The 22,988-nt window shown below is 59.3% G+C and overlaps 2 protein-coding genes across 3 annotated transcripts; one reads left to right on the top strand and one right to left on the bottom strand.

Moving 5' to 3' along the window:
• The first annotated feature begins 301 nt into the window (after positions 1 to 301).
• Positions 302 to 19,999, top strand: RHBDF2 (rhomboid 5 homolog 2). Of its 2 annotated transcripts, XM_066332059.1 has the most exons (19): positions 302 to 389; positions 9,989 to 10,096; positions 11,638 to 11,787; positions 11,876 to 11,982; positions 12,273 to 12,465; positions 12,537 to 12,749; positions 13,300 to 13,425; positions 13,762 to 13,895; positions 14,131 to 14,343; positions 14,460 to 14,571; positions 14,903 to 14,977; positions 15,315 to 15,476; positions 15,633 to 15,733; positions 16,193 to 16,256; positions 16,382 to 16,476; positions 16,697 to 16,772; positions 17,123 to 17,223; positions 17,416 to 17,569; positions 18,156 to 18,711. In XM_066332059.1, exons 3-19 carry the CDS (start codon positions 11,662 to 11,664, stop codon positions 18,573 to 18,575), a joined length of 2,472 nt encoding a protein of 823 aa, XP_066188156.1. In that variant the 5' UTR covers positions 302 to 389; positions 9,989 to 10,096; positions 11,638 to 11,661; the 3' UTR covers positions 18,576 to 18,711. The 2 variants fall into 2 exon arrangements, with proteins under 2 accessions (XP_066188156.1, XP_066188155.1); XM_066332058.1 differs by lacking the exons at positions 302 to 389; positions 9,989 to 10,096; positions 11,638 to 11,787; ... (2 more) ...; positions 12,537 to 12,749; positions 13,300 to 13,425 and having other exon boundaries at positions 13,560 to 13,895; positions 16,143 to 16,256; positions 16,672 to 16,772; positions 17,439 to 17,569; positions 18,156 to 19,999.
• A 1,085-nt stretch (positions 20,000 to 21,084) lies between these two features.
• Positions 21,085 to 22,756, bottom strand: AANAT (aralkylamine N-acetyltransferase). The gene is made up of 3 exons (XM_066332057.1): positions 22,600 to 22,756; positions 21,756 to 21,910; positions 21,085 to 21,411 (listed from the first exon to the last, which is right to left on the bottom strand). Exons 1-3 carry the CDS (start codon positions 22,754 to 22,756, stop codon positions 21,106 to 21,108), a joined length of 618 nt encoding a protein of 205 aa, XP_066188154.1. The 3' UTR covers positions 21,085 to 21,105.
• Positions 22,757 to 22,988: the final 232 nt, after the last annotated feature.

Here is a 22,988-nt window from a genome sequence, read left to right as displayed (position 1 = left end):
ATAGTAACAGGTCCTGAGAGCGGCCAGTTCTAACAGCGACCAGTCCTTATGGTGACCGGTTGTAATAGCGTCCAGTCCTAACAGTGACCACTTCTCACAGTGGCAGGTCCTGATAGCCCCCAGCGGACAGTGCCGGTCCCGGCGGTGCCGCCTTCCAGCGGGCAGAGACCCGGCCCGGCCGCAGGGGCTCATGCCCCACGGGGGCTCCCCATAGCTGAGGCCGGTACCCGGAGTGGAGACCCCGCCCCAAGCCACGCCCCGGACACGCCCCCACCGAGCCACGCCCCGGCCACGCCCCAGGCCACGCCCGGCCCAGGTGGAGGCGGTGGCGGCTGCCGCGGGACCGGCACCGGGAGTGGCAGCGAGGGCAGGAGCGGGACCGGGCCGAGGTGAGCGGGGCCGAGCAGGGGAGCGGAGCGGAGCGGGGCGGGGCGGGGGTCCCGGTGCCTCCCCGCCGCTTCGCTCCGTGACCGCCCGGTTTGTTGCTGCTTTGTGAGCGCCGCGTCCCGCCAGCTTCCTCCTCCGCCCCGCGCCTCCTGCCCGGCCCGGCCCGGCCCGGCTCGGCCCCGCGGGGCTGGCTGAGCGCTGCCCCTGCCCACCCCGGACCCTTCTGCGGGACGGGGCCCGAGCGAGGATCCCCCAGCCCGGGGCCGTGCCCCGCGCCCTGCCCGGCGCCTCCAGGGCGGGCACCCGGGCGGATGGCGGGGGCCGGGCGCTTCCTCCTCCTCCTCCTCCTCCTCCTCTCCATCACGGGGGAAGTGGGTGCGTGTCCCGGAGGGGTGACCCGGCCGGAGCGAGGACCCTGCCCGCTCCCTGGCTGGGGCAGGGAGGAGAGCTCTAACCTACTTTCTGGCGCCGATGGCCCGATAACCAGGCGGGCGGGCGGTTTTTGTTTGTGTTTGCTGCTTTTCCCGCTCCCCAGGTGAGCGGGGCTGGCGCCCGTCGGGACCCGCAGCAGCCTCGGCGCCGCAGGCGAGGGCAGGTGGGCGGTGGGGATGCCGGGTCCCTGACCCCGAGCATCCTCCCGCCCGCCGGGGCTTTGTTGTTGTAGCTGCTTTGAGGTTTGGTTAAGGGCTCTGGGACGCTCGCACGTGCTGCCTGGAGTGGCGAGTGCTGCCCCCAGCCCTTTGCAGGCGAACAAAACCCTTACAGAGCAGGGGCGTCGGGTCATCCTCGGTCCGTGTGTACATCCCGCCAGGAGCAGAGGGATGCTATGCTTGGGTATTTTACTCAGATTTTTGCTGTAGGTCCTTCAGGTTTGGGACGAGAGGGGTGAGGCTGAGCTCTACCCCGTGCTGCCCTGCCTTGCTGCCAGGCCAGCAGGACTAGGCAGAGACCGTCCTTCCAGGCTTCCTACAGCCAGGTTGTGGTGCCCACGGTGATCTGAGACCCTGCAGTTCTTGCTCAGCCCCCCAGGCCCACGTTCTGCAGGGGGAAGGGGACCTGAGAGGCTGCATTGTGACCACTGGGTCCCTGTGGCAAGAGGAAGTGTCTGCCTTCTTCCCCAGCTTGGCGTCATCCTCCGTGCCACGAGGAGCCAGGACATTGTCCTGCTTGCACATTTCCAGTCCCTGGATGGCTGCTCCTGGGGATTTCCAGGGTGAACTCATCATACTGCTGCTGTGCTGGGCACACAGCCTCCAACCCAGCTGGGGAATTGGGGAGGGCACCCCACCACGGTGCTGTGGCTGTCCTGAGCAAGGGAATGCTGCCCACTCAGCTCACTCCATTGTGCCCTCTGAAGCAACATCCTTTGGCTCCTGCCTTTTCCCCGAGTGGGAAATTACCAGCTTGGAATTGTCCCACCTCCAAAATGAGCTGGAGGGTTCCACTGCAGCTGAGCCTGGCAGAAACCAGAGCTGCCTGTGCTACCCTGGTCAGCTCTGCCTTCACGTGTGGCTCCCGGGCTCCCACTTGCTGCACCTGGGCTCTGCCCTTCCCAGCTCCTTTGCAGTTAATGGGGTGATCAGCGTCTTTTGCCGCTTGCTCATGTCAAGGACAGCTTCTGCCAGCTCTGCTCCAGTTTGCCATAAAGCAGGTGACCCTCTACCGCTTCTCTGTGGTGGGGGTTCTCTGGCACCGCTGCAGCTGCACTGAGGCACCTGGAGGTGCTGCAAGCCCCGGAGTGAGAAAGGGCAAACCACAGAGTGGGGTTTGACACCCCAACAGAGCCTTGATGTCGATTCCGTGAGCGGGGCCGAGCTCGGCGTTGGCTCTCAGAGGCACGTGTGGGTGCTCAGTGTGTGAGAGCGGCGCTGCCGGAGCGCGGCGGCAGGAACAATAGATGCCTTTGGATGCTGGGGATGCCGAGCACGGAGGCGTGAATCCGGTGGGGAAGAGACTGCCTGGGTTGCCTCAGGGAGAATTCGCTCATTGGGATGCGCTGGGGGACCTGGGGAATGTGGGCTGTCTTTGGGCTGCGATGAAAGACAAGCATGTGGCTGTCCTCTGGGTCCGTGTTTTGTTCTTGGATGCTGCTCCTGTTTGGCTCTTACAGTGAAGCTGAGGGATCCCCCAAAATACATCCTTATTCCTTCCCTTAAGTTGTTCTTGAGCTGAAAACAGCCCTTGGGACAAGCCAGGAATCAGAATGGAGCCCATTACCAAAGAAAGGAGGAGACAGGTGATGGAGAACCAGCTGCTGGGGGAGTTGCAGAGCTGCCCAGACCAAAATGGGGCTTGTGAAGCATTTCCACATTTCCCACAGGCATTGGGAGTCCTGCAGGGACCTGACCTGGAGGAGCGAGTGCAGGCTTGGTGCTGTCAGGGCCTCAGCACTGAAGGAGTCAATTAGTGAAAGCTGAAAATTAATTACTTAAATTTCTATGAGCCCACAAGTGATGGGATCATGAACTCTCCTCCTCTCGAGGAGCTTTTTACCTAATGACTCTTGGTTTCCGCTGTCCTGCCGGGCTGTGAGATGTCTAATAACACAACAAGCTCCCAGTGGGGGTAGGCACAACTCCTTTTAATTACAGGGATCCAGGAGTTATGGTCATTTGGGAGTGTGCAGTGCTTTGAGTTATGGTCATTTCCTGGCCTCGAGAGCTCTGTGTGTGCTGCTGGCTGTGGAGGAAACCCCAGGCACTGGTACACCTTTCCCCCACTTATTCCCTGTTACTTAAAAAAGAAACCAACAAAGAAGGAGTTATTTGGTGGTTGCTGTCATAATGAGGCATTTAAGGTGGAGAATGGACCCAGGCAGGACCAGCCCTGCCCTCTGCTTGCCCACCACACAGGAGCCCTGTGTCCCCCTTGTCCTTGGGGACTTCCACTGCAGGGTGCTGGCCACATCAGCTGAGCACAGGACGGGGCAACCCCCAAATAACTGCTCTAGGAGGGCAGGGGAGCAAATATTTGTGGGGTTTGCATGGGAGGGCTTCCTCCTCCACCCTCATCCTCCAGGAATTAAAAACTGGGAGAGCTGTGTGGGTTTCTGTGGAGTAGGAACCAGCTCCCTGCCTGTGGAGCAGCAGCAGAGTGAGGAGGCAGGGAGCCTCACTGTATTGCAGTGCCTCAGTTTCCCCCTTATGAAATGGCACAAAGGAGTCAGAAAGCACAGAGGTGTCCAGTGAAACCACAGCTCATCACCTCGGGGGCAGTTGGTGCAGCCACAAGAGCAGGGCTGATGTTGTGGCTGTGCCTTGGGGGTGGGGATGTGCAGGTATAGAGCAATCCACTTGATGCTGTGCTGCCAGAGGCTGCAGTGGGACCTGGGACACGAGGGAGCAGGACAGTGCCCAGGGATGCTCCTTGGCCTTTTTCCAAGCTGCTGACTTTGGATGGGAGGAAGAAATCCACCAGTGTGGAGGGCACATGGTCTCTGTGCTGAATGTCCAGCCCTGTGAGGAGCCATTCAGACGGGTGGTGTGTGGTCACTCAGTGACCTTACAGTCATCCCACAGGACCATCCCTCCCATCTGCAGACACCTTTTTCAGCTGCTCTAGCTCCGAGGGCCATGGAGCCCACCTTCAAGCAGCCTCTGTTGGCTTGTGTTTTATTGATTTCATGCTTAAAAGTAATATTTCCTGATGTAATTCCTCTGGTCTGACCGACTCACTTGGGGCAGAGGAGATGTGGCCAGTGTCCCTCAAGATGCCCAGTGTGCCACTGCCCCCTCCCATGCCATGGGGCTGGTTTCACTCCCTGTGTGTCGTGCTGCAGCTTGTGCTGAGGGTCTGGTAGAGTTATTCCTGTAATTTGCCAGCCTGCAGGAATGCCAGGCAGGGCTGGGAGTGACCTCCTGTTATGTGTGTGCCCGTGGGCAGCCACAGAGAATCCCCAACCTTTGGCATTGGCATGTCCTGCCCAGCCTCAGCTCCTCCATGGAATGAGCAGAGACTATCACCAGGGCTGTGCTGCTGTCATACAGCTTTTTCCAAAGGTGATTCCCATAACCAGGCACCTCTTGTGTGTGGTGACTTAACCCAGTCCAGGCTTCCCTGGGGAGGACACAGAGGTGGCTCCTTAAAAAGCAGCATCCCTGTGCTGAGCTGCTGGCTTCCCTGTGGGTGCAGCAGCCCAGGGGTGGGAGGGCAGGCAGGAGGAGGATGAAGATGGCTGAGCAGACCCCATCTCCAGCTCTTGGCAGCTGAGAGGCTGCAAAGTGCCTGGCTGGCACAGCTCCACGGAGATGCTGTGGTGGGAAGAGCATCACATTCCACAGGTAGCAGTGAGAGGAGGATTCCCTGTGCCAGGCTTGCGCTGTGCTGCATGGGGATGAGCTGATCCCAGTCGGGCTCTCCTCTGCTGGGTGTGGGTCTGGGTGCTGCAGGCCTCCTGCAATCAGGAGTGAAAGGAAGGAAGCCGAGGAGTGGCCCACCCACGCTCCGCTGCTGCTGGCTGGGAGGAGGGAGGAGCAGCTTCCCCCAGTTGTCGTGGGGCCAGGGAGCACTGGGGCTTAATGGGGTGTCTGGGGGACAGCCTCCAGCCCCCTGCCTGCCAAACACAGCCCAAAGGGATGCCACAAGGTCCTTTTCCCCTCTCCTCAGGGGAAAAGGGCCCTGGAATGGGAAAGAAGGAGGCTGCTGGTGTCCACTCAAGGTTCCCCCTTCGCACAAGGGCTGTCAGGGCAAGCAGCACTTTGTACAAGCCTTGGAATGGCTGTGTTGAGATAAGGAGTCTGTTCCCAAAGATAGGGAGCTGCAGCCAAGGGGGCTCATCCTGCCTCCAGCCCAGGGCTCATCGTGTCCCTGGGATGAGCCAAATTCCTGCGCAGGGCTGAGTGCCACCTCCCACTGCTACATCCCACACAGCATGGGCATGGTCAGAGCCCAGTGCAAGGGAGCCCTCTGTAAATATGGGGCATTTCTGCCAGCCCTGTGCTGCTCTGAGTGGCTCAATGTGCTCTGAAACAGGCGGCAGGGGACTGGGGAAGTCTGCAAGCCCAGCCAGAGCCCTGGCACCAAGAGCTGCTGGGAGAATGAGTGTTCAGCAGAAGAACCAGAGGGAGGAATGTCCCCTCCAGCCCCATTAACCTTTCAGACAAAGAATTTTGCTTCGAGGAGGGAAGTGAGAGTGAACTCAGTAATGACCTGCAGCATGGGGATGGCATGTCCCCTTCCCTTGGGTAAATACCAACCTGGGACCCCGCAGCTCCTTCCACAAGGTGCAGCCAGGGCTGAAACACTTGTACCATCATGTCTGTGCACTCAGTGTTTAAGCCAAGCTAATAAGGAGTTGGAGTAGATTTGAGTAATTAATCAGTTCTTAGATAAAACCAAGTTAAATCAATCCTCATAGGCTGGGGAAAAACGGAAAAGAGCTTTCCTTGTGTGTGCTGTGACCCTGCCTGTGGAGCAGCTGACCCCTCTGCACATTCACCAGTGGAGCTGCTGTGCTTCTCTCTCTCCCAGAGGAGACTTTGGCCCTTTGCTCTCCCCAAAGCCCTTGAGTGACTCAAAGTCTCCCTGTGCGTGTTGCTCACGTGGCTGGAGCCTGAGGAAGGGACCAGTGGGCTGAGGGTCCCCTTGGGCAGCCACAGCCCCTGCAGCAGCACCCACCACCCTGGTGTGCCTTTGCAGGAAGCAGAGAATGGGTTTGCACGGTGCTGACCAGTTGGGGTTGTGCTGGGAGAGTGTGTGGACCCCAGGGAGGTGGCGAGATGTGGGGTGGGTGGCCAGAGGGACCCCAACCCACTGGGACTTGCCACCCACCCCAGCAGGTTGGGAAGCCTTTGGGTGTCTGCTGGGCTGGGTGGGCGTTGTACTGGTAAAAATTAACGTGGGAAATGAGCTGTGCCTGGGATGTGGGAAATCCTCCACCCTCTCCCAGGCCATTGCAGGCAAATCCTTCCCTCTCCATGCCGATGGGAATGGCATCACCCAGGGCTGCCAGGGAGCCCAGGGCTGCGTTCCTGGCCCTCCAGCCCTTGCAGCAGGGAAGGCCAGCCCGGGCTGCTGTGTGCAGTGGTGCGAGTGGCCCCACTCTCAGTGTCCCTCCCGCGGGCAGGGCTTATCAGCAGGCCCAGCACAACTCCCCCGCCTGCCATGCTCCATCTCCCCAGCTGCTTTCCTTCCTCCTGGGGCGTGCCCGGGCTCAGCAAACCTGCTGCCATTGCCCAATGTCCTTCCCGACAGAGGAAAATGGGAGAAGATGTTCTAATGGTGGCGTGGGTGAGGTGTGTGCTGGCTGCCTGCACACCCCAGGGATCTGATGGGATCTCAGCACTCATCTCTACCCTATCTTCCTACCCTAGCCATCGTGGAGATGTGGATTTAAGCCCCTGTGGGTGTCCATGCTGACCGTGTTGCTCAGTGATAAGGGTAACCATACCCTCTGAAGTGAAGAGGGCCTCTCTGAAGATTCAGGGGGAAATCCTGTGTCTCGCCATCCAGTTCTGTTGTGACAGGGTTGGGACACGCGGGGAAAAAATGGAGCATTTTTCTTTTTTTTTCCTCTAATAATATGTTTTTATTTCAAGAGCTGTTTGTGCTTTGACTCCTTTTCTCCGGACCTGAAACTTGAGACTGCAAAATGGCAAAAAGCTTTTTGAAAGGGAGCAGAAGCAGAGGAGGTGCTGGGTCTCTGCTTGGCTGTGAGTCCACAGGAGCTTGATGCTCAGAGCAGTTGCACAAACTGAGTTTCCTATCCAGAGCTCTTAATAACTGGGAGCACCTTTTAAGGCGGCTCCAGCCTTGAGAGAGGTCTTTAACGTGCTTGTGAATCATTTATGGGCAGCAGCAGCAGCAGCAGCTCTGCCTGATGGGCTCTTGGGTGCCAGCCGTGGCAGAGGCTGTGGGGGTGTTTGGGGGCTCTGTGGCATTGCTGGCCCCTTTTTTGCTGCCCTGTGGAGGTGGAGAGGAAGAGCTGGGGCTCATCGTGCTCGGGGTGATGGGTATGATGGGTGCTCATGGGGTACCCACTCCCTGCCCCACAGCCTTGGGTGGCTCAGAGCTGCCTTGTCCTCCAGCTGAACTGCACCAGCCTAAGACACTGTTATTCCAGTAATGTGCCTTCCCCCAGTGCCAACAAGCCCAGGGAGAACGATCCCAATCCTTCTCCAGGCATCCATGAACCCACTGCATACACCTCCCTCCAGCCAGGGCTGCTCTGCAGGGTTGTCTCTGCTGTCTTGTGCCAGGGCTGGGCTTGGCTGCCCGAGTTCTGCTCAGCTGACCTTGCTGATGGTCCCTTTGTGTTGCTTGGACCATCCCAGTGTGTCCTGCGGTGATGCTTTGTATGAACCACATCATTTTCTCCATCACTTACTTCCTTGGGTGTGCTTCCTCTGGTCAGTGCTTGTGATTTTTCCTGGGGCTGGGAGCCAGCCCTGCTTATCATTACGATTTAGGACAGTTCATGTAACAACACATAGAACTCTGATTTCTTCAGAGGGTTTAGAGCAAAGTTTGTTGAAAGACAGATTCTTTTTATACAGTGTTTCGGTACAACGAATAGGATTGGTCCTTTAGGGCACCACCTTTTTGTAAGCATCTCTACCAATAAACAAAGTTGGAAAAGCACCAGGTGTCAGGAGGACAGTATCTATAAGATTGTTTTGGGCTCCTCCTTGTGATTTCCCAGGCCAGACTGAGAGAGTTCAGTCCTTGGCTTTCCCACAGGCTTCAGTGCACTGCCTGGAGCCTAAGAATCCATGTTCTGACCACTGTCACTTCCCACACCTGGACACCTTCCTTGTGCCTTTTTTGGTTGAAGGCTCCAACTCCTCCCAGTTGGTCCCCAGTGACCCCAGCACATCTGTCCTTTTGGGAAAGGGTGGGGCCTTCACCCCCCGTGCTGCTGCTGGAGCACAGGCTGTGTCCCTCACTGCTGGACATCAGACTTTGGTGGTGCCAAGAGCTTTGGGAGGGGGGATGGTGATAGTGGGGGATCTCTTCTTACCAACCAGACCAGGTGCTCCTCCCTCCACACCCTGCCCATTTATCGTGCCCATTTATTGGGTCAGCTATGGCAGGAGCCACAATGCATGGAGATATTTTCCATCCTGAAGTGACAATGTGCTGCCCCTAGGACTTTTCTTCCAGCCCAAAGCACAGCTCTTACCAAGCTCAGGACATGCTTGTGGCTGCCAAGTCCCATGCCCGTCACCTCTTGCTGCTGTGACTTCCCTTGTCACTGCAACAGGGCATGTGCTCAGCCACCCTCCCATGTCAGCTCCGCACGTCGCCTCTCACTTCCTTTTTCTGTCCCCAGGACAAAGCTACCACGTCCACCCTGAGTGTCCAGGGACTGGGCTGAGGCTCCCTGGGGACCTGCAGCCGAGCTGTGCCCTGTGATGGGGCAGCTGGTGCCAGGGCTGCCGGGCAGGGAGCCATGCTCCTGGTGACAGAGCTCTCCATGCTTCCGTAGGGGGTGACAGGGACCTGGGACTGCAGGGGATCTAGAGGGCCAAGCCTGTGGCAGGCTGTGTCTGGGCGGAGGCGCCGTCTGGCCCATTCCCACACTGAGCACACCAGCTCCAGAGGGCCTGGGTGCCAGCAGCAGGCACGTGGTGAGCCGGAAAACACTTCCCAGCACCGTCCACTGGGGATTTCTCCGCCTGGCACGGGATAAGGCTCCTGCTGGCTCAGGATCTGTGCTCAGGGGGTGGCTGTTGCCTCCAGCCAGTGTGGTAAAAGAGCCTTGAGCCCTCGGGGTCCTCTGCCCCCCTCCCCCTCAATGCCAAAAGTGCCGATGCACTGACCGTGACAAGCGCTCCGGCCACGCCGCGTGACCGTGACTGGACAGCAGGTGCCTGCCGGGCTGTGCCAGCTCCCCTGGGACTGAGTCACCTCGGGGGAGGCTGGTCCTGCCCTCCACATCCCTGCACGGGGAGCTGCTGGGAAGTGAGACCAGGATGTTAAACCTGCTGCAAACCTGCTCTGCTGGGAAGCACAGAGGTCTGGGGCTGTCCAGGGTGTGATGGGAGCGACTGGGGATTGGATTTTGGGATGCGGGTGTAAGAGTGGGGCTGTGTAAAAGTTTGGCTCCAGTTTCTGTGCTTCAGGCTGTGCTGGTTCTCACCACTTGAGCCATCCCCCCAGAGCTGGAGAAGGATGAGGGTGCCCCAGGGATTGCTCTGACCCCAGCGTGTTCCCGTTCCTGGCTCTCCAGAGCAGCTGCCATCCCGGGCTCATTGCTGGCTGCCCTGGGAGGAAAACAAACAGTCTCCAGCTTACCAGTGGGACGGAAAGTTTTACTTGCTGGGGGCTGGCACTCTCCCAGTTTAGCAGCTATGAAATACCCAGTGAGGCACTCATGTTCCCTGCCTGCTCTTCCTGGGTGTCTTGCTCCCCAAGACAGCAACAGGGGAAACCTCCCTGCCTGCCCCATGCTATTCCCTGCCATGGAGCATTGCTGTAAATGGGGGATTTTCCTCCTGCTGCCCTGTGCCAGCGGCTGATCCCTGTCCCTGGTGTCCAGCCACCTGCAGCCCTGGCCCCAAGGTCTAGGGAGCAATGAGCTCAGCTCTCCCTCTGCCAGGATGTTCCGCAGCTCTTGCCTGCTTTCCCATGCATGGCTTTTCATCACAGCCTCTCCCCACAGGAGAAATTCGGCCGTGTCCCAGGGCTTCTGTGCGTGAAGGACGGAGGCAGAGGAAGGCTGCCGTGGGAGTTTGCCATCACTGCACAGGATCCCTGTCACTCTTATGAGGTGAGGAGACCCTCCTGAGGACCAGCACTGGCTGAGCCCCCAGGGGGAATTTGGGAGTTGATTGCTCCCAGCACCCATTTTAATGCAGGAGCAGAAGGCTGTCACGTGGCCCAGGAGCTGATGGAGGGCAGCAATTCCAGCTAGTTTTGACTGCAGGTTTTCCCATTCCTGGGGAGCTGGGTCTGGACTCCTGCATCCCCATGAAGCTGGTCCCTTGGGCACCCCATGCTCCTTAAGCCAGGCTTTGCTTGTAGAGTGGTCTAAGGGGAGGGTCGTGTTCAGGACTCCAAGTGCTAAGGGAGCTGCAGAATTGTTCCTGTCCCTGATTCTTGCTTTGGGAATGGGCTGCCAATGGGATCCTGTTGCAGAGGGGACTGGTGGGACCTCAGTCACTCATCTGGTTTGCTCAGGTGATGTTGCCTAAGGAAAACAGAGCTGTAGAAGTCTGGTCGTTGGGATCTTGAGCAGGGAGAGCAGGCATTTTGCAGCCAGTGGCACTGTGCAGACGTGGCAGGTGACACTATTCCCATGGCCATGGGTGTGCTGGGGGACAGAAGATGGTTGTGGGACTTGTGTGAGTCCCCTGGGCACCGACACATGGTCAAGGAGGACAGGAAGAGGTCAGAGAGGGCTGTGCCTCCCTTTTGATTACCCTCATAGCCCCTAATAGGATCTGGGACTTGTTCTCTTGCACTCAGATGGAATTACTTTTCCTGCAAAGCCCTACCTGATAGAGCTGGCTGCAGGGACCCTCTGGAGGGGATTTCTTGGGGAATTAACCACGTCTTGGCTGTTAAGCTTCCCTCTCTTTGCACGTGGTGCCAGGAAGGATTCAGTCTCCCAGCCTGGTGTGTGCCTGCACGTGCCAGAGGGGAATATCCTGCATTTCCCCTTCACGGGGCACCCCAACACATGGCGGGTCCACATGGGAGCTGTGGTGCATGTGGGGATGTGGATCTGGTGTTTTCAGGCCTTATCCACCCCCTCCCTTCCCATCCTCCCCAAGCAATAGGAGCTCTTTGCAGACTTCCCCTGCAATCTCCCCTTGGCTCCCTTGCCAAACTGGGAGGGCTGGTGTTCCCATGTGCTTCAGCTGTGTGCCACGGGCCTGGCCAGGGCTTGCTGGGATCCCTCATATTTTTGAGACACGTGGTTAGGCTCACCCTGGCAGTGTGTGAAACCTGGGTGTTTCACAGGCATGTGCTGGGATGATGGGGATGCTCTGACCTGGTCACTGTTCCATCCCTGCCCTACTCCCAGCAGGTGAAGGGGTGATGTTGGTGACCCCTGGGGACTGGGACTGAGTGGTTAATATAAGCCTTCCTGTCCACCCAAACTCGGGGATGGAATGTGGATTTTGGGGATGCAGCAGCTGGGTTCATGATGGCAAGGTCTCACCAGCACAGCTGGGGACACGGGGCTCAGTCTGGTGACGTCCCACTGGTGAGGCCCCATCTCCTACTGGGACCCAGCCTTTCCTCACACACAAGCTCCTGGGGGAATACTTCTCCCCCTGTGGCTGAGTCCCTGCGCTCTGCCAGCCTGCCGACCACCACCGGCCCGAGATGTCAGCCGGGGACAAGAACGGGGGCAGCCGCTCCAGCAGCAGCCGCCTGCAGAGCAAGAAGCCGCCCAACCTCTCCATTGTCATTCCCCCCCGGGAGGAGGAGGAGGATGGTGCCCGCAAGGAGGTGAGTGGTGGGGCTGTGTTCGTCCCACGCTGGGCTCAGGGGGCTGCCAGGTGCCATCCTGTCCCTAATGCCCTGCTCTGCCTTCCAGCCCTCCAAAGTGCCCATCTACCGCAAGAGCAAGAGCCTGCAGGAGCCGCGCCCGGAGCGCCGGCCCGGCTTCCGCCGGCAGACATCCCTGTCCCAGAGCATCCGCAAGTGAGGGCAGGGTGGGCTCCAGCCATGGCTGGGTCACTCACAGGGGACCATGTCAGGACCTTGTGGGTACTGGCAGAGGATGTGGGGTGGGGTTGGAGAGTTGTGTCTCGGAAGAGAGTGCAAGAATCACTTTCCTCCACTTCCCTTTGACTCGTAGCCAGGTGAAATCTACCCTGCTGCAGGCTGGGCTGAGACATCCCAACCACCTGCCCGAGGGGACCCCTGGGTGGAATGGTGGTACCTGGTGTGGGGGACCAGCTGTGTGACAGGTGTGCCCACCATGTGTCCAGGGGCACGGCGCAGTGGTTCGGCGTCAGCAGCGACTGGGAGGGGAAGCGGCAGCAGTGGCAGCGCAAGAGCCTGCAGCACTGCAGCATGAGGTACGGCAAGCTGAAGCCTGCCTATCGTGACATGGAGCTGCCCAGCCAGGAGGTGCCCTCCTTCCAAGCCACCGAGTCGCCCAAGCCCGCCAAGATGCCCAAGGTAGAGCTCGGGGTGAGGGGTCTCACTCCCAGCCTTGCTCTCCCAGCGCTGACACCTCTTCCCTCCCCTAGATCGTGGACCCTCTGGCCAGGGGCCGTCCCTTTCGCCATCCTGACGAGACCGACCGTCCCCACACGCCCCACCACGTCCTGCCCCCGCTCACCCCCGGCGTTGTCTCCTTGGCATCCTTCAACAGCGTCCGCTCGGGCTACGGCCGCCTGCCGCGCAGGAAGAGGGAGTCTGTCGCCCACATGAGCTTCAAGGCGGCCGCAGCCCTTCTCCGTGTGAGTTCTGGGAGCGTGAGGGGGATCATCTTCCTAAGCTGGGTTTCAGTTCTGTCCTTCACCCATCATCTTTGTTTCTTGGCTGTTTGCTATGCATGGAGACTGCTGTCTCTCCAGGGCGGGTTTGAGGGAGGACATTGGTTTTTTTTTAACCTGAGCTCTACTTAAAAGTAGAAGTTTTGGTGAAAAAGTGGACAATCTGAGAAAAAAACTACTTCTGGATTCCACTGCTTAGGAGCAAGGAAACCTCTCCAGCAATTTTCTTGCTTCTGAGGAGCCCTGGGCAAACCTTGGGGATAGGTTTGTGGGTATGAGACCAGATGAATTCAGAGGTCACTTGTCATGCTGACTAACATGGCAGTGGTCCAGTGCAGATTCTGAGGAGCTAAAGGCAGCACCATCTGCCAATTCCTTCCCACACGAGGGGCTATGGTGGCTGGGATTTAATCGTTTCCACTTGGCTTTGGAGAGGGAAGATCTGAGAAACCCTCAGTGCTGCAAAAACTGAGGGCTTCTGGGTGCTTACCTTCATTTGCTTGCACTGCCAAAGGGGCGCTCTGTCCTGGAGCCACTGGCTCCCAAGCGGAGGAGCAAGAGGAGCTTCCTGTACCCCAGCTTCATGGATGAGGACATGGTGGATGCTGCTGATACCCTGGACTCATCCTTCTTCAGTAAGGCAAGCGACATTCCATGCTGGATGCTGAAGCTGGGGCATGTTCCAGTGCCCTGCACGGAGGGTTGGGTGTGGAGCAGGGCTCTCACAAGGACCCTGTGTTGGCACTCCACTCAGCAGTGACAGAGGCATCTGTGGCTGCTGTGCCCCAGCCTTGGTGATGGCCCTTGGGCATGACAGGGAATGGTGTTGCCATCTGGGCACATTTCACACCCTGTGATGGGCCATTAGTGGGATGTCACTGGGGATCACCCACTCCCCCTGGGCAAGAGGATGCTCAGTCAGGGGGCTTCTGGCCCATCACACTTATGCAAGGACAAGTATCCATCCCTTTTCCAGATGGACATGCACGATGAGACATACTCCATGCCCGATGACGTCTTTGAGTCACCTCCTCTATCAGCCACGTACTTACGCATGCACCAGGTGGGGGAGGATGCCAGGGTGTCCCCCGAGGTGGAGCAGCCCACCCCGTGAGTACCAACCCTCAGCGGGTGTTGCCCCCGAGGCTGCCCAGGTGCCCTGCTGCAGGCAGGACAATGTCCCCAGCCACCTCTGCCACGGGCACCAGGCACTTTGATGATGATCCTGGGAGAATGGAGCCAGGAGGTGCTCAGAGTCTCATCTCAGGGCATCCTCGGGGCTGTGGCCATGGGTATTTCTCAGCTGGTCCATTTTGGCAGGTGTGGTGGGTTTCTCTCCCCGCAGGCGGGACGGTGTCGGGCTCAGCTCGGTGTCGGGCGGTGCGGGCGCGGCTCCGCGGCGGGGCCGGCGCATCGCCTCCAAGGTGAAGCACTTCGCCTTCGACCGCAAGAAACGCTACTACGGGCTGGGCGTGGTGGGCAAGTGGCTGAACAGGACGTACCGGCGCAGCCTGAGCAGCATCGTGCAGTCCCAGCTGGAGATCACCGACAGCCACCGGTGAGGGCACCCGTGGCACGGGACACCGTGTGTCCTCCTCAGTGCTTGGGGATCAGGGGTTGGGGGACTGCAGTGTCCCTTTGACCAGCTCCAGTTTTGGTTCATGTCCCCTCCAGGCCGTATTTCACATACTGGATCACCTTTGTCCACATTCTCATCACCCTGCTGGTCATCGGCACCTACGGCATCGCCCCCATTGGCTTCGCCCAGCACGTGACGACAGAGTTAGTAAGTTTAAGAGCCATCTCTTGGCGGGGACTGTAACCACCAGTGTCCCATGGTGTCATGCTCCCTGTGAGGACTGGGAGTATCTTGTGGAGCTCCAGCATTTGAGAGGCTCTGTGAAATAACCAGGGCAAGGGGACGAGCAGCACCGTGTTGCAGTGGAATATGTGGTGGGAGCAGAGCTGTTCTGCTGTCCTGCCTTGCTGGTGGGACCCAGCAGCCCTTCCCCTCGGATGAAGGGGCTGCTCAGCCCCTTTTGAGTGGAGGGAGACGGGGGTGTGCCCCCTCAGCACTCGCCCCTTCAGTGGCAGCTGACTCTGGCCTCTCTTGGCAGGTGCTGAGGAACAAGGGTGTCTACGAGAGTGTGAAGTACATCCAGCAAGAAAATTTCTGGATTGGGCCCAGCTCAGTAAGGACCCTGCCAGACCCTTGGCCCCTGGTCTCACACTCTGCCCTCTGCTTCCCATGCCCTGAGCTGCGGGGGTTCTCTGAGGTGTTCCTCTCTTCAAGGGGACACAGCTTGACCTCCTCACTGCAGCCTGCTGTCCTGGGCCCCTGGGCCCCCATCCCACTGGGACATGTGGCATCACAGTGGGATGGTCCTGCCTTCCCTCCACTGGGATGACAGAGATCTTTGTCTGTTGCCTGTGGAGACTCCATGGCCCTGCTAAACTCTCCCTGGGGATGGCTGGAGCAAAGGGAGGTGCTCAGACAAAGCATCTTCTTTACTGGCATCTCTCTCCCAGATCGACCTGATCCACCTGGGAGCCAAGTTCTCCCCCTGCATCCGGAAGGACCGGCAGGTGGAGCGGCTCATCCAGCGCGAGCGGGACCGGGAGCGTGGCTCCGGCTGCTGCGTCCAGAACGACAACTCAGGCTGCATCCAGACCCTGCCACAGGACTGCTCGGTGTGTGCCCCTGCTGTGGGCACCAGGGAGGGCTGGGGATCCCTGGGGAAAGCAGGGAAAACTATCTCAGCCCTGCACTGCACCAGGGCCAGATGCATGTGGGGTCAGAGCCGTGCTTTCCCTGATGCATCCTCAGTCTTTCCATGCTCCCTGCAGGAGACACTGGCAACATTCATCAAGTGGCCGGGCAGCAACGCACCAGCCATGGGCTCGGGGGAGAGGCGGACCTCGGGGGCTGTGTGTCACCAGGACCCCAGGTAAAAGTGGCAGCTGGGTAGAGGTGGCCCAGTCACCTGGCTGTGTGTGGGACACAGCAGAAGGGGCTGCCTTTCCAGCTTGGATGACTTGAATCTTCTTGTCTGAGGGGATGGGAGAATTTTGTACACTGTAGGAAAGTGATAAAGAAGAGGGAACCAGTGGGGAAACTGAGGCAGGGCCTGTGCTAAACACAGGCAGCAGCAGGTGATGCTGTTATGTTGTGTTAGTCCCTGTCCTGCTGGGATGAAAACATTCGTGGGCATTGGTGGGATTGTCCAACAGTTCTGAGTTTTGAGGAGTTCACCTGCAGAAGGAGCTGCTGTGGGGTGTTGTGGGACCCCCCACTGGTGGGCAGGATCCAGGCAGGTCCCAGAGCTGTCTGTGCCTGAGGGGGTTACTGGTCTGCAGGGGGGATGTGTTGGGGGGACCTGCCGGCTTCACCCTCCTCCTCCTGCCAGGACATGTGAGGAGCCAGCATCCAACCCACCTCATGTGTGGCCAGATGACATCACCAAGTGGCCGGTAAGAGCCCAGTGCCACCATCAGCTGGTGACTCCATGGTGGCAGTGGCAATGCGCCTGGCAGGGGGCTGCAGGGACAGCCTGGGGCCAGACTCTGACCAGAGCTCCTTTCCTTCCTGCTTCTAGATCTGCACCTACGAGACCAAAACCAACCACACGGGCTTTGCCCACCTGGACTGCGAGATCAAAGGCAGGCCCTGCTGCATCGGCACCAAGGGCAGGTGGGTCGTGGCAAAGGGGGCACCTGGCTGGGCTCCCCCCTCTGCACTCCTGCCTCGTGTTGTCTCATCAGTGTCCAGAGCTGTGCCTGGGGGGAGAGGGAGGTTGCAGAGCCTGGAGGGGTGGGAAGCACAGTGGCGGCAGGCTGGGAGCAGAGGGGGATGCTCAGGGGTGTCCTGAGTGTGCCCTGTCCCCAGCGAGCCCCCTCCTGCCCCCTGCCAGCTGCGAGATCACCACGCGGGAGTACTGCGACTTCATGCACGGCTATTTCCATGAGGAGGCTACACTCTGCTCACAGGTGAGCAGGGCCAGGGAGGCATGGCAGGGCACGGGGGATACAATGCTAGCAGCCATGCTGATGCCAACGGGCTTTAGAGTATGCTGCCAGGAATGGGACGTGGTTGGGATGGATGTGAGCAAGGGTGATGTAATGTGCAGGGACTTGCCCAGCTATTGGCCGGGCTCCTGCTGCCGTGCCCACCTTCCTGGTGTGAGGCCAGAGGCACCTTTTGCAGCACCATGGCCATGTGGGTGCCCCACACCTTCCGGAATCCCCTCACAGCTGCCACATGGTATCACTGGCAACCCATCCCTGTGACCTATCCTTTGCTCCCTGTGGCTCTGGGGACAACCCACGTGTCTTTGCAGGTGCACTGCCTGGACGAGGTCTGTGGGCTCCTGCCCTTCCTGAACCCGGAGGTCCCTGACCAGTTCTACCGCCTGTGGCTGTCCCTGTTCCTGCATGCCGGGTGAGCCACAGCCCCCATATCCCAGGGCTGGGGGAACTGGGCACTGGAGCGCCCGTCGGGATGGGATGGGAGAGAAGAGGGAAGGGCACTCCCAGACTACACTGACAGGTGCCTTCAGTGGGGGTGTCTTGTGAGCTGTCTCATGCCCCGGTGCACTGGGCAGGGGTCTCTAACACAGAGCCTCTCCCCCAGCATCATCCACTGCCTGGTGTCAGTGACGTTCCAGATGACAGTGCTGCGGGACCTGGAGAAGCTGGCAGGCTGGCATCGCATCTCCATCATCTTCATCCTCAGTGGCATCACGGGCAACCTGGCCAGTGCCATCTTTCTACCCTACAGGGCAGAGGTGAGGGTTTGGGGGCTCTGTCTCAAGTTGTGTCAGCTCCCAGGGACCAAAGGACACCCCTCTCCATCCCCATCCTGGGCAGAGGTCTGGGGAATGGGCTGGAGCACAGATTCTGACCCTGTCAGGGTTTGCTGCAGGGAGAGAGGGAGGGGGTGTCCCTGCCCCACGTGTGGTGTTGGCACATGCCATGTGTGTCACATGTCACCACGTGTCCGTGAGCGTGTGAGGTCCCTAGGCAGGCAGATGGCTAATCTGCTGCCAGCCAAACCCTGTCAAGCTTTAAATGAGGTCATGCCAAGGGCCCTAATCCCCTCATGGGTGTGCCAGGATGGGGCTGTGGTCTGGGAGGGAGCGATACTCTCTGGCTGCTGAGTCACAAAAAGTGTCAGCTCTGCCCAAACAGCACCACCCTGCTCCCCTCCTCATCCTCCAGTGCCAGGGCTCCCACCCCTGAGCCCCGTGCAGGATCCTGCTCAGGGATGCAGGAGCCAAATGCACGTTGCTAGGGGAGGAGATCATCCCTGGGGGACGTGGGGTGTGTCTGAGGTGACACAGTGTCCAGCCCTGATTTCCCCCACCCCTGCAGGTGGGCCCTGCCGGGTCCCAGTTCGGCTTGCTGGCCTGCCTCTTTGTGGAGCTCTTCCAAAGCTGGCAGGTGCTGGAGAAGCCCTGGAAAGCCTTCCTCAACCTCTTTGGCATCGTCCTCTTCCTCTTCATCTGTGGCCTCCTGCCCTGGATCGACAACATTGCTCACCTCTTCGGCTTCCTCAGCGGCCTGCTGCTGTCCTTCGCCTTCCTGCCCTACATCACCTTCGGCACGGTGGACAAGTACCGCAAGCGCGCCATGATCATCGTGTCCCTGCTGGTCTTCGTGGGGCTCTTCGCCTCGCTGGTGGTGTGGCTCTACGTGTACCCCGTGAACTGGCGCTGGGTGGAGTACCTCACCTGCCTGCCCTTCACCAGCAAGTTCTGCGAGAAGTACGAGCTGGAGCAGGTCCTGCACTGACCCTGCCGGCACCGACGGGGCTGGCTCGGGAGATGTTTTCCGTGGGGTGGGTCCTCGCCAGCCTGTGGGAGATGGTGGTGGCTGCTCCAGGATGGGGCAGATCCTGGGCATGGCTCCATCCTCAGGGATGGTGGGTTTGGGGTACCCCTTGCTCAACGCTGGGAGTGCAGGGCTGAGCCAGCCCTGCCTTTGAACCCTTCTGGGGCTCCATCCTGATGCTGGAAAGCCGTAACTGGTTTGGGGACTGACTCTGGCTGCTGCCTGTGTGGGGAAAGGGCTGAGGGAAGTGGGATTTTGGTGTATCCGTGGCCAGGCTGGACTCCCAGTCTTGGAGTGAAGTCGCTAAACTCTCCAGCCTATGCCCCTGCCTGCCTGGGGACCCATCCCACCTCGGTGCCCTGCAGCTCATACTGTGAACACAATCCCCTTTTTGCAGGGGCACTTTTTTTATCCACAGCTCTTTAGGCCCAGGGCTTCCCCGTTTTGGGCTCCCTGGAGTCTCTGTCGTGGCTTCAAGATGTTCAGAGCTGAACTTTAAAGATATTTTTCAGTCCTGTTCCCCCTGAGGCCCCCAAGGAGGCTTGTGCCTTCCCACCTGGCTCCTCACTGGATGGAAAGGCAGGACTTGGGAAAGAGGAGTTTTCTTTCCCTTATTTCAGAGAAATTCTCTGTTCGGAAGGGAAGCAGTGGCAAGGACCACATTTGTAGTGCCATGGTGGGAGGCAGACATGGAGAAAAACCCCCTGGGGGGTTTCATGTGGCTGCTTCTGGAGCCCACAGACCTCTCAGGAGCTGTCAGTGCTCCCACCTTCTGCCTTGAGTCTCTGCTGTTTCCCCTTTCCCTATTTCAAAGTGTGGAGACCTGGGTAGCCCTCTGTTCCTCCAGTGGTGCTGGTCAGATGGAAAAGTGCAGGATGGGGCAGTCACCTTCCCTCTTCTCTGCCCGAGGCTGCACATTCCCACCTGCCCCCAGCCCTGGGCTGCCCTCCTGCTCCTTCCCACCAGCGCTGGCACGAAGGCAGGTCCTTCCTGGGGTCCAGGTGACCCCTCTGGGCTGGTCTGGACCCATGCTGGTGCCAGGCTGTCTCTCCCCTCAGATGTGTTGCTTTGGTGCTGGAGGCCTCAGTGCTTCTAAATGGGGGCAGGTGGGAATCCCCCAGTTGGGATGTCGTGGGATAAATGTTCAAGGGCTGAGTGCCTGGCTCCCTCTCCACAACCACTTGCTGAGTGAGCCCAGGAGCATCTGCATCCATCCCTGCATCCTTCCCTCCACCCTGGGCCAGTTTTCAGCCCCACTCTGTCCCTTCAGTTGCTGCTCCAGCCAAAGACAGACACTTCACCTCATTTGTCTCTTTTTGATACTTTTTTTAAAAGCTGTGGGTTTTTTCCCTCCCTTAATAAATTTCTACCTGTATTTAATGAGATGCACGAGGCCTCTTCTCCGTTCTTGGGCGTGGGGACACAGCATTTTTTGGGAGTTCTGGTTGTTTTGGTGATGGCTGGTGTGGCAGGGAGGGAGGACAAGCTGGGGCTGGTGCCCTGATGGGTAACTCAAACCCCTCTCTGAGAGGAGACGGTTTGGAGGGTCTCAAAGCAGAAGGAGAAGCCAAACACTTGGATCCCTGGAACCTCCTGATCCTGCCTGAGGGCAGACATCCCTGCTTTTATCCCACCCTTCACTGAATGACCCAAGGCTGGATTTGCCCCTTCTCCCTTGAGGCTGAGGTGTCCCAAGGGGTCCTGGATTGCTCCCTTCATACAGCTGGTGTCCTCCCTCCGGCCGTTGTGATGAGGTCATGATCAAAGCAAGGCAGGAACACACATGGGCTGTGTAGAAAATCACCACCACATCTTTATTTGCTGCTTTCCAACAACCTGAGTTGTTTGCAGAAGGCTTGTCCTGGCCTGGGTGTGGGTGTGGGTCTGGGAGAGGGAGGACCAAATGGTTTAGACTGGTTCCCTGGGGAGGCTCTGCCATGTGCAGCTGAGGACGGCCATGGCTGGGAATGTGCTCCAAGGGGTCTGGAAGGATGTCTGTTGGCAGGGGGGTGGCTGCCAGGGCCCCTGGCTGGTCTGGGAGCTGCTCAAGGAGGACTTGGCCATGGTGTGCTCCACTCATGGTGGTGATGGCGGGATGGGGTGCCAGGCTGGGGCACGGGTTTGCAGGGGCTCTACTGAGTGTCTCAGCAAACTGCTGTGGGTGGAAGTGCCTTCAAACCAGCAGAGCCTCCAGCCACTGCCAGGGCAAAGCCTTTCCATCCCAGGGGTCTCATAGCCCTGCAGCCCACTCAGACCTGCCAGCGCAGCCCTGGCCAAAGCAGAGCCCAGGGAGTTGATGCTTCCAGCAGGATCTGGCAGGAATTTCTGTGCCCAGCCCTGCAGGGATGGGACGGGGCCAGGCTGATGTGGCTGGAAGGCAGATGTGGCAGAGGGAGTAGCTGTAAGGCAGGACCAGCCCAGGAAGATGGATCACAGCTATGGGAAGGGGTCGCAGCCTCTCACTCCCCGGGCAGGCCAGAGCAGAGGGCCCTCAGCAGCCGCTGTTCCTGCGCATGAAGGCGTGTCCCCGCACGGGGTGCTGCATCTCCACGAAGGCCAGGTCCCCCACCGTCACCTGGCAGGGCCCCAGCGGCTCGAAGCCGCACTTCTGGTAGAAGGGCACGAGGAAGGGCTCGCACATGAGCAGGGCGCGGCGGGCGCAGGGCAGGCAGCGCAGGTGCTGCAGGTAGCGCCACATCAGGATGGAGCCCTTGCCCTGCTGGCGCACGGTGCGGTGCACGGCCAGCACGTGGATGTGCACGGCCGAGCCCTGCGCCTTGTGCAGGGTCAGCGCTGCCTGCGAGGAGGGGACGGGGGTTAGCAAGACCCGGGGGTCCCATCCTGCTTCTTGTTCCCCGCCCCAAAGGAGCAGGGTGCACATCCTCCCCGTCCCTGTTCACCTCCCTCCATTATCCTCGGAGGGTTTTTAATTTTAAAATGAATGTTGAGGGGAATTACTTGGCGTATTTTTTTTTAACAGCTTCGTTTAAATTAATTAATGAGAAGGTTCATTTCCACCAGAGCAGCCAGTCCTGGGAGAAGATTTTGGGAGTAGCCTCAGGGCCCCAGGGAGCTTCTCCTGGTCCCCAGGCCCTGGCAGTGCCTCTGGCAGTGCACAAGGTGGGAAGGACTTGGTCTTACCTGGCTGAGCCTCTCCTGGTCCCAGAGGGAGCCGATGATGAATGCCACGAGCCGCCCTTCCTCAAACCAGCCGAGGGACAGCTCCGGGCACAGGTTCAGAAAGTGGCGGATCTCATCCAGGTGCAGAGGACAGTCCCCAGAAACTGATATAAAGGCTGGAGGGGGGCAGTGGTGAACACGGTGAGAGAGACAAAGCACACCCGACCCAGAAAATCTCCCGGCACTGATGTAGAGGAGGGAAAGTGGGATGTGATGGGGAGAGATGGCATATGTCCTGCTGCCTACTAAAGCAGTTCTGAGGGACACAGATGGTTCCAGAGAGCAGTTCTGCTTCTCCAGAGGCAGTTCCTCATGGCCCAGTGACCAGCTCCTAACTGCTGATTGCAGAGCTACAGCAGCAGGTGCTGAATTGAACCCTCCCTCTCAGCATCTCCCTGGCTGCCCCTGACCTTGGAGAGGATGAAGAAATGAGCTGGGTGAGTCTGGCTGAGGGAATGTACCATGAAGGGAACAAGGAAAGGTTGCCAGGAGTGTCCCTGCGCAGTAGGAGGCAGAGTGGAGTATCCTTCCTCCCACTTCTCCTTTCCCTATTCTGTCTCTCACCTGGTCCTACACACCATCACCTCCCCCCATCCGCACCCCAGGGTGAGCTGGGGCCGTGGTTCTCCAGCTCATTAACCACACATCCTCCAGCTCCTTAGGGAGCCCGTGGTGACCTGGCCACAACTCTCGGCCACTGCATCCCTCCCAGGAGAGCGCACAAGAGGGGAATTCGCCGTGACAGGGAGCACAAGAGACTGCAAACAGATGCAAAGCTGCTGCCACCAGAGAGGATCCCCTTTACCTTCGCGCTCGATCTCGAACACGCTGACGGCGTCCTCGGGGCTGAGGCAGCGGAACTCGCTGGCGGGCAGCGTGTGCCGGCGCTGGCCCCCGGGCGAGCTGCGGGGCGAGCGCAGGTGGACCGGCTTCAGGAAGGGCAGAGCACTGAGCGCCGACATCCTCCTCCTCCTCCTCCTCCTCCTCCTCCTCCTCCTCCTCCTCCTGCCGGGCTTCCCACCGCTCCCTCTGTTCGGGGCAGCCTCTGCCGGCTCCCACGCCCTTTATCCCAGCCAAGCTCCTCCAGCACTGTTAGCCAGCGGGAATACCTGGTGTTCACAGACAGGATTAGGCTGCTTGTCCCCTTTTTCCCGTAGATGTGTGTATACAGCGAACACCCGCCCACAGTGACAC

The sequence above is a fragment of the Sylvia atricapilla genome, chromosome 18 (genome assembly GCF_009819655.1).
Source record: "Sylvia atricapilla isolate bSylAtr1 chromosome 18, bSylAtr1.pri, whole genome shotgun sequence".
NCBI lineage: Eukaryota > Metazoa > Chordata > Aves > Passeriformes > Sylviidae > Sylvia > Sylvia atricapilla.
This window is presented reverse-complemented; position numbering and strand designations above follow the sequence as displayed.

Coding starts and splice junctions, on each gene's coding strand:
- RHBDF2 (XM_066332059.1), top strand. CDS start 11,662: ATGTCAGCCGGGGACAAGAACGGGGGCAGCCGCTCCAGCAGCAGCCGC. Junction 11,788..11,875: donor AGGATGGTGCCCGCAAGGAG/GTGAGTGGTGGG, acceptor TCTGCCTTCCAG/CCCTCCAAAGTGCCCATCTA. Junction 13,426..13,761: donor ACTCATCCTTCTTCAGTAAG/GCAAGCGACATT, acceptor TCCCTTTTCCAG/ATGGACATGCACGATGAGAC.
- AANAT (XM_066332057.1), bottom strand. CDS start 22,756: ATGTCGGCGCTCAGTGCTCTGCCCTTCCTGAAGCCGGTCCACCTGCGC. Junction 21,911..22,599: donor GTTCGAGATCGAGCGCGAAG/GTAAAGGGGATC, acceptor GCCCCCCTCCAG/CCTTTATATCAGTTTCTGGG. Junction 21,412..21,755: donor ACCAGGAGAGGCTCAGCCAG/GTAAGACCAAGT, acceptor CCCTCCTCGCAG/GCAGCGCTGACCCTGCACAA.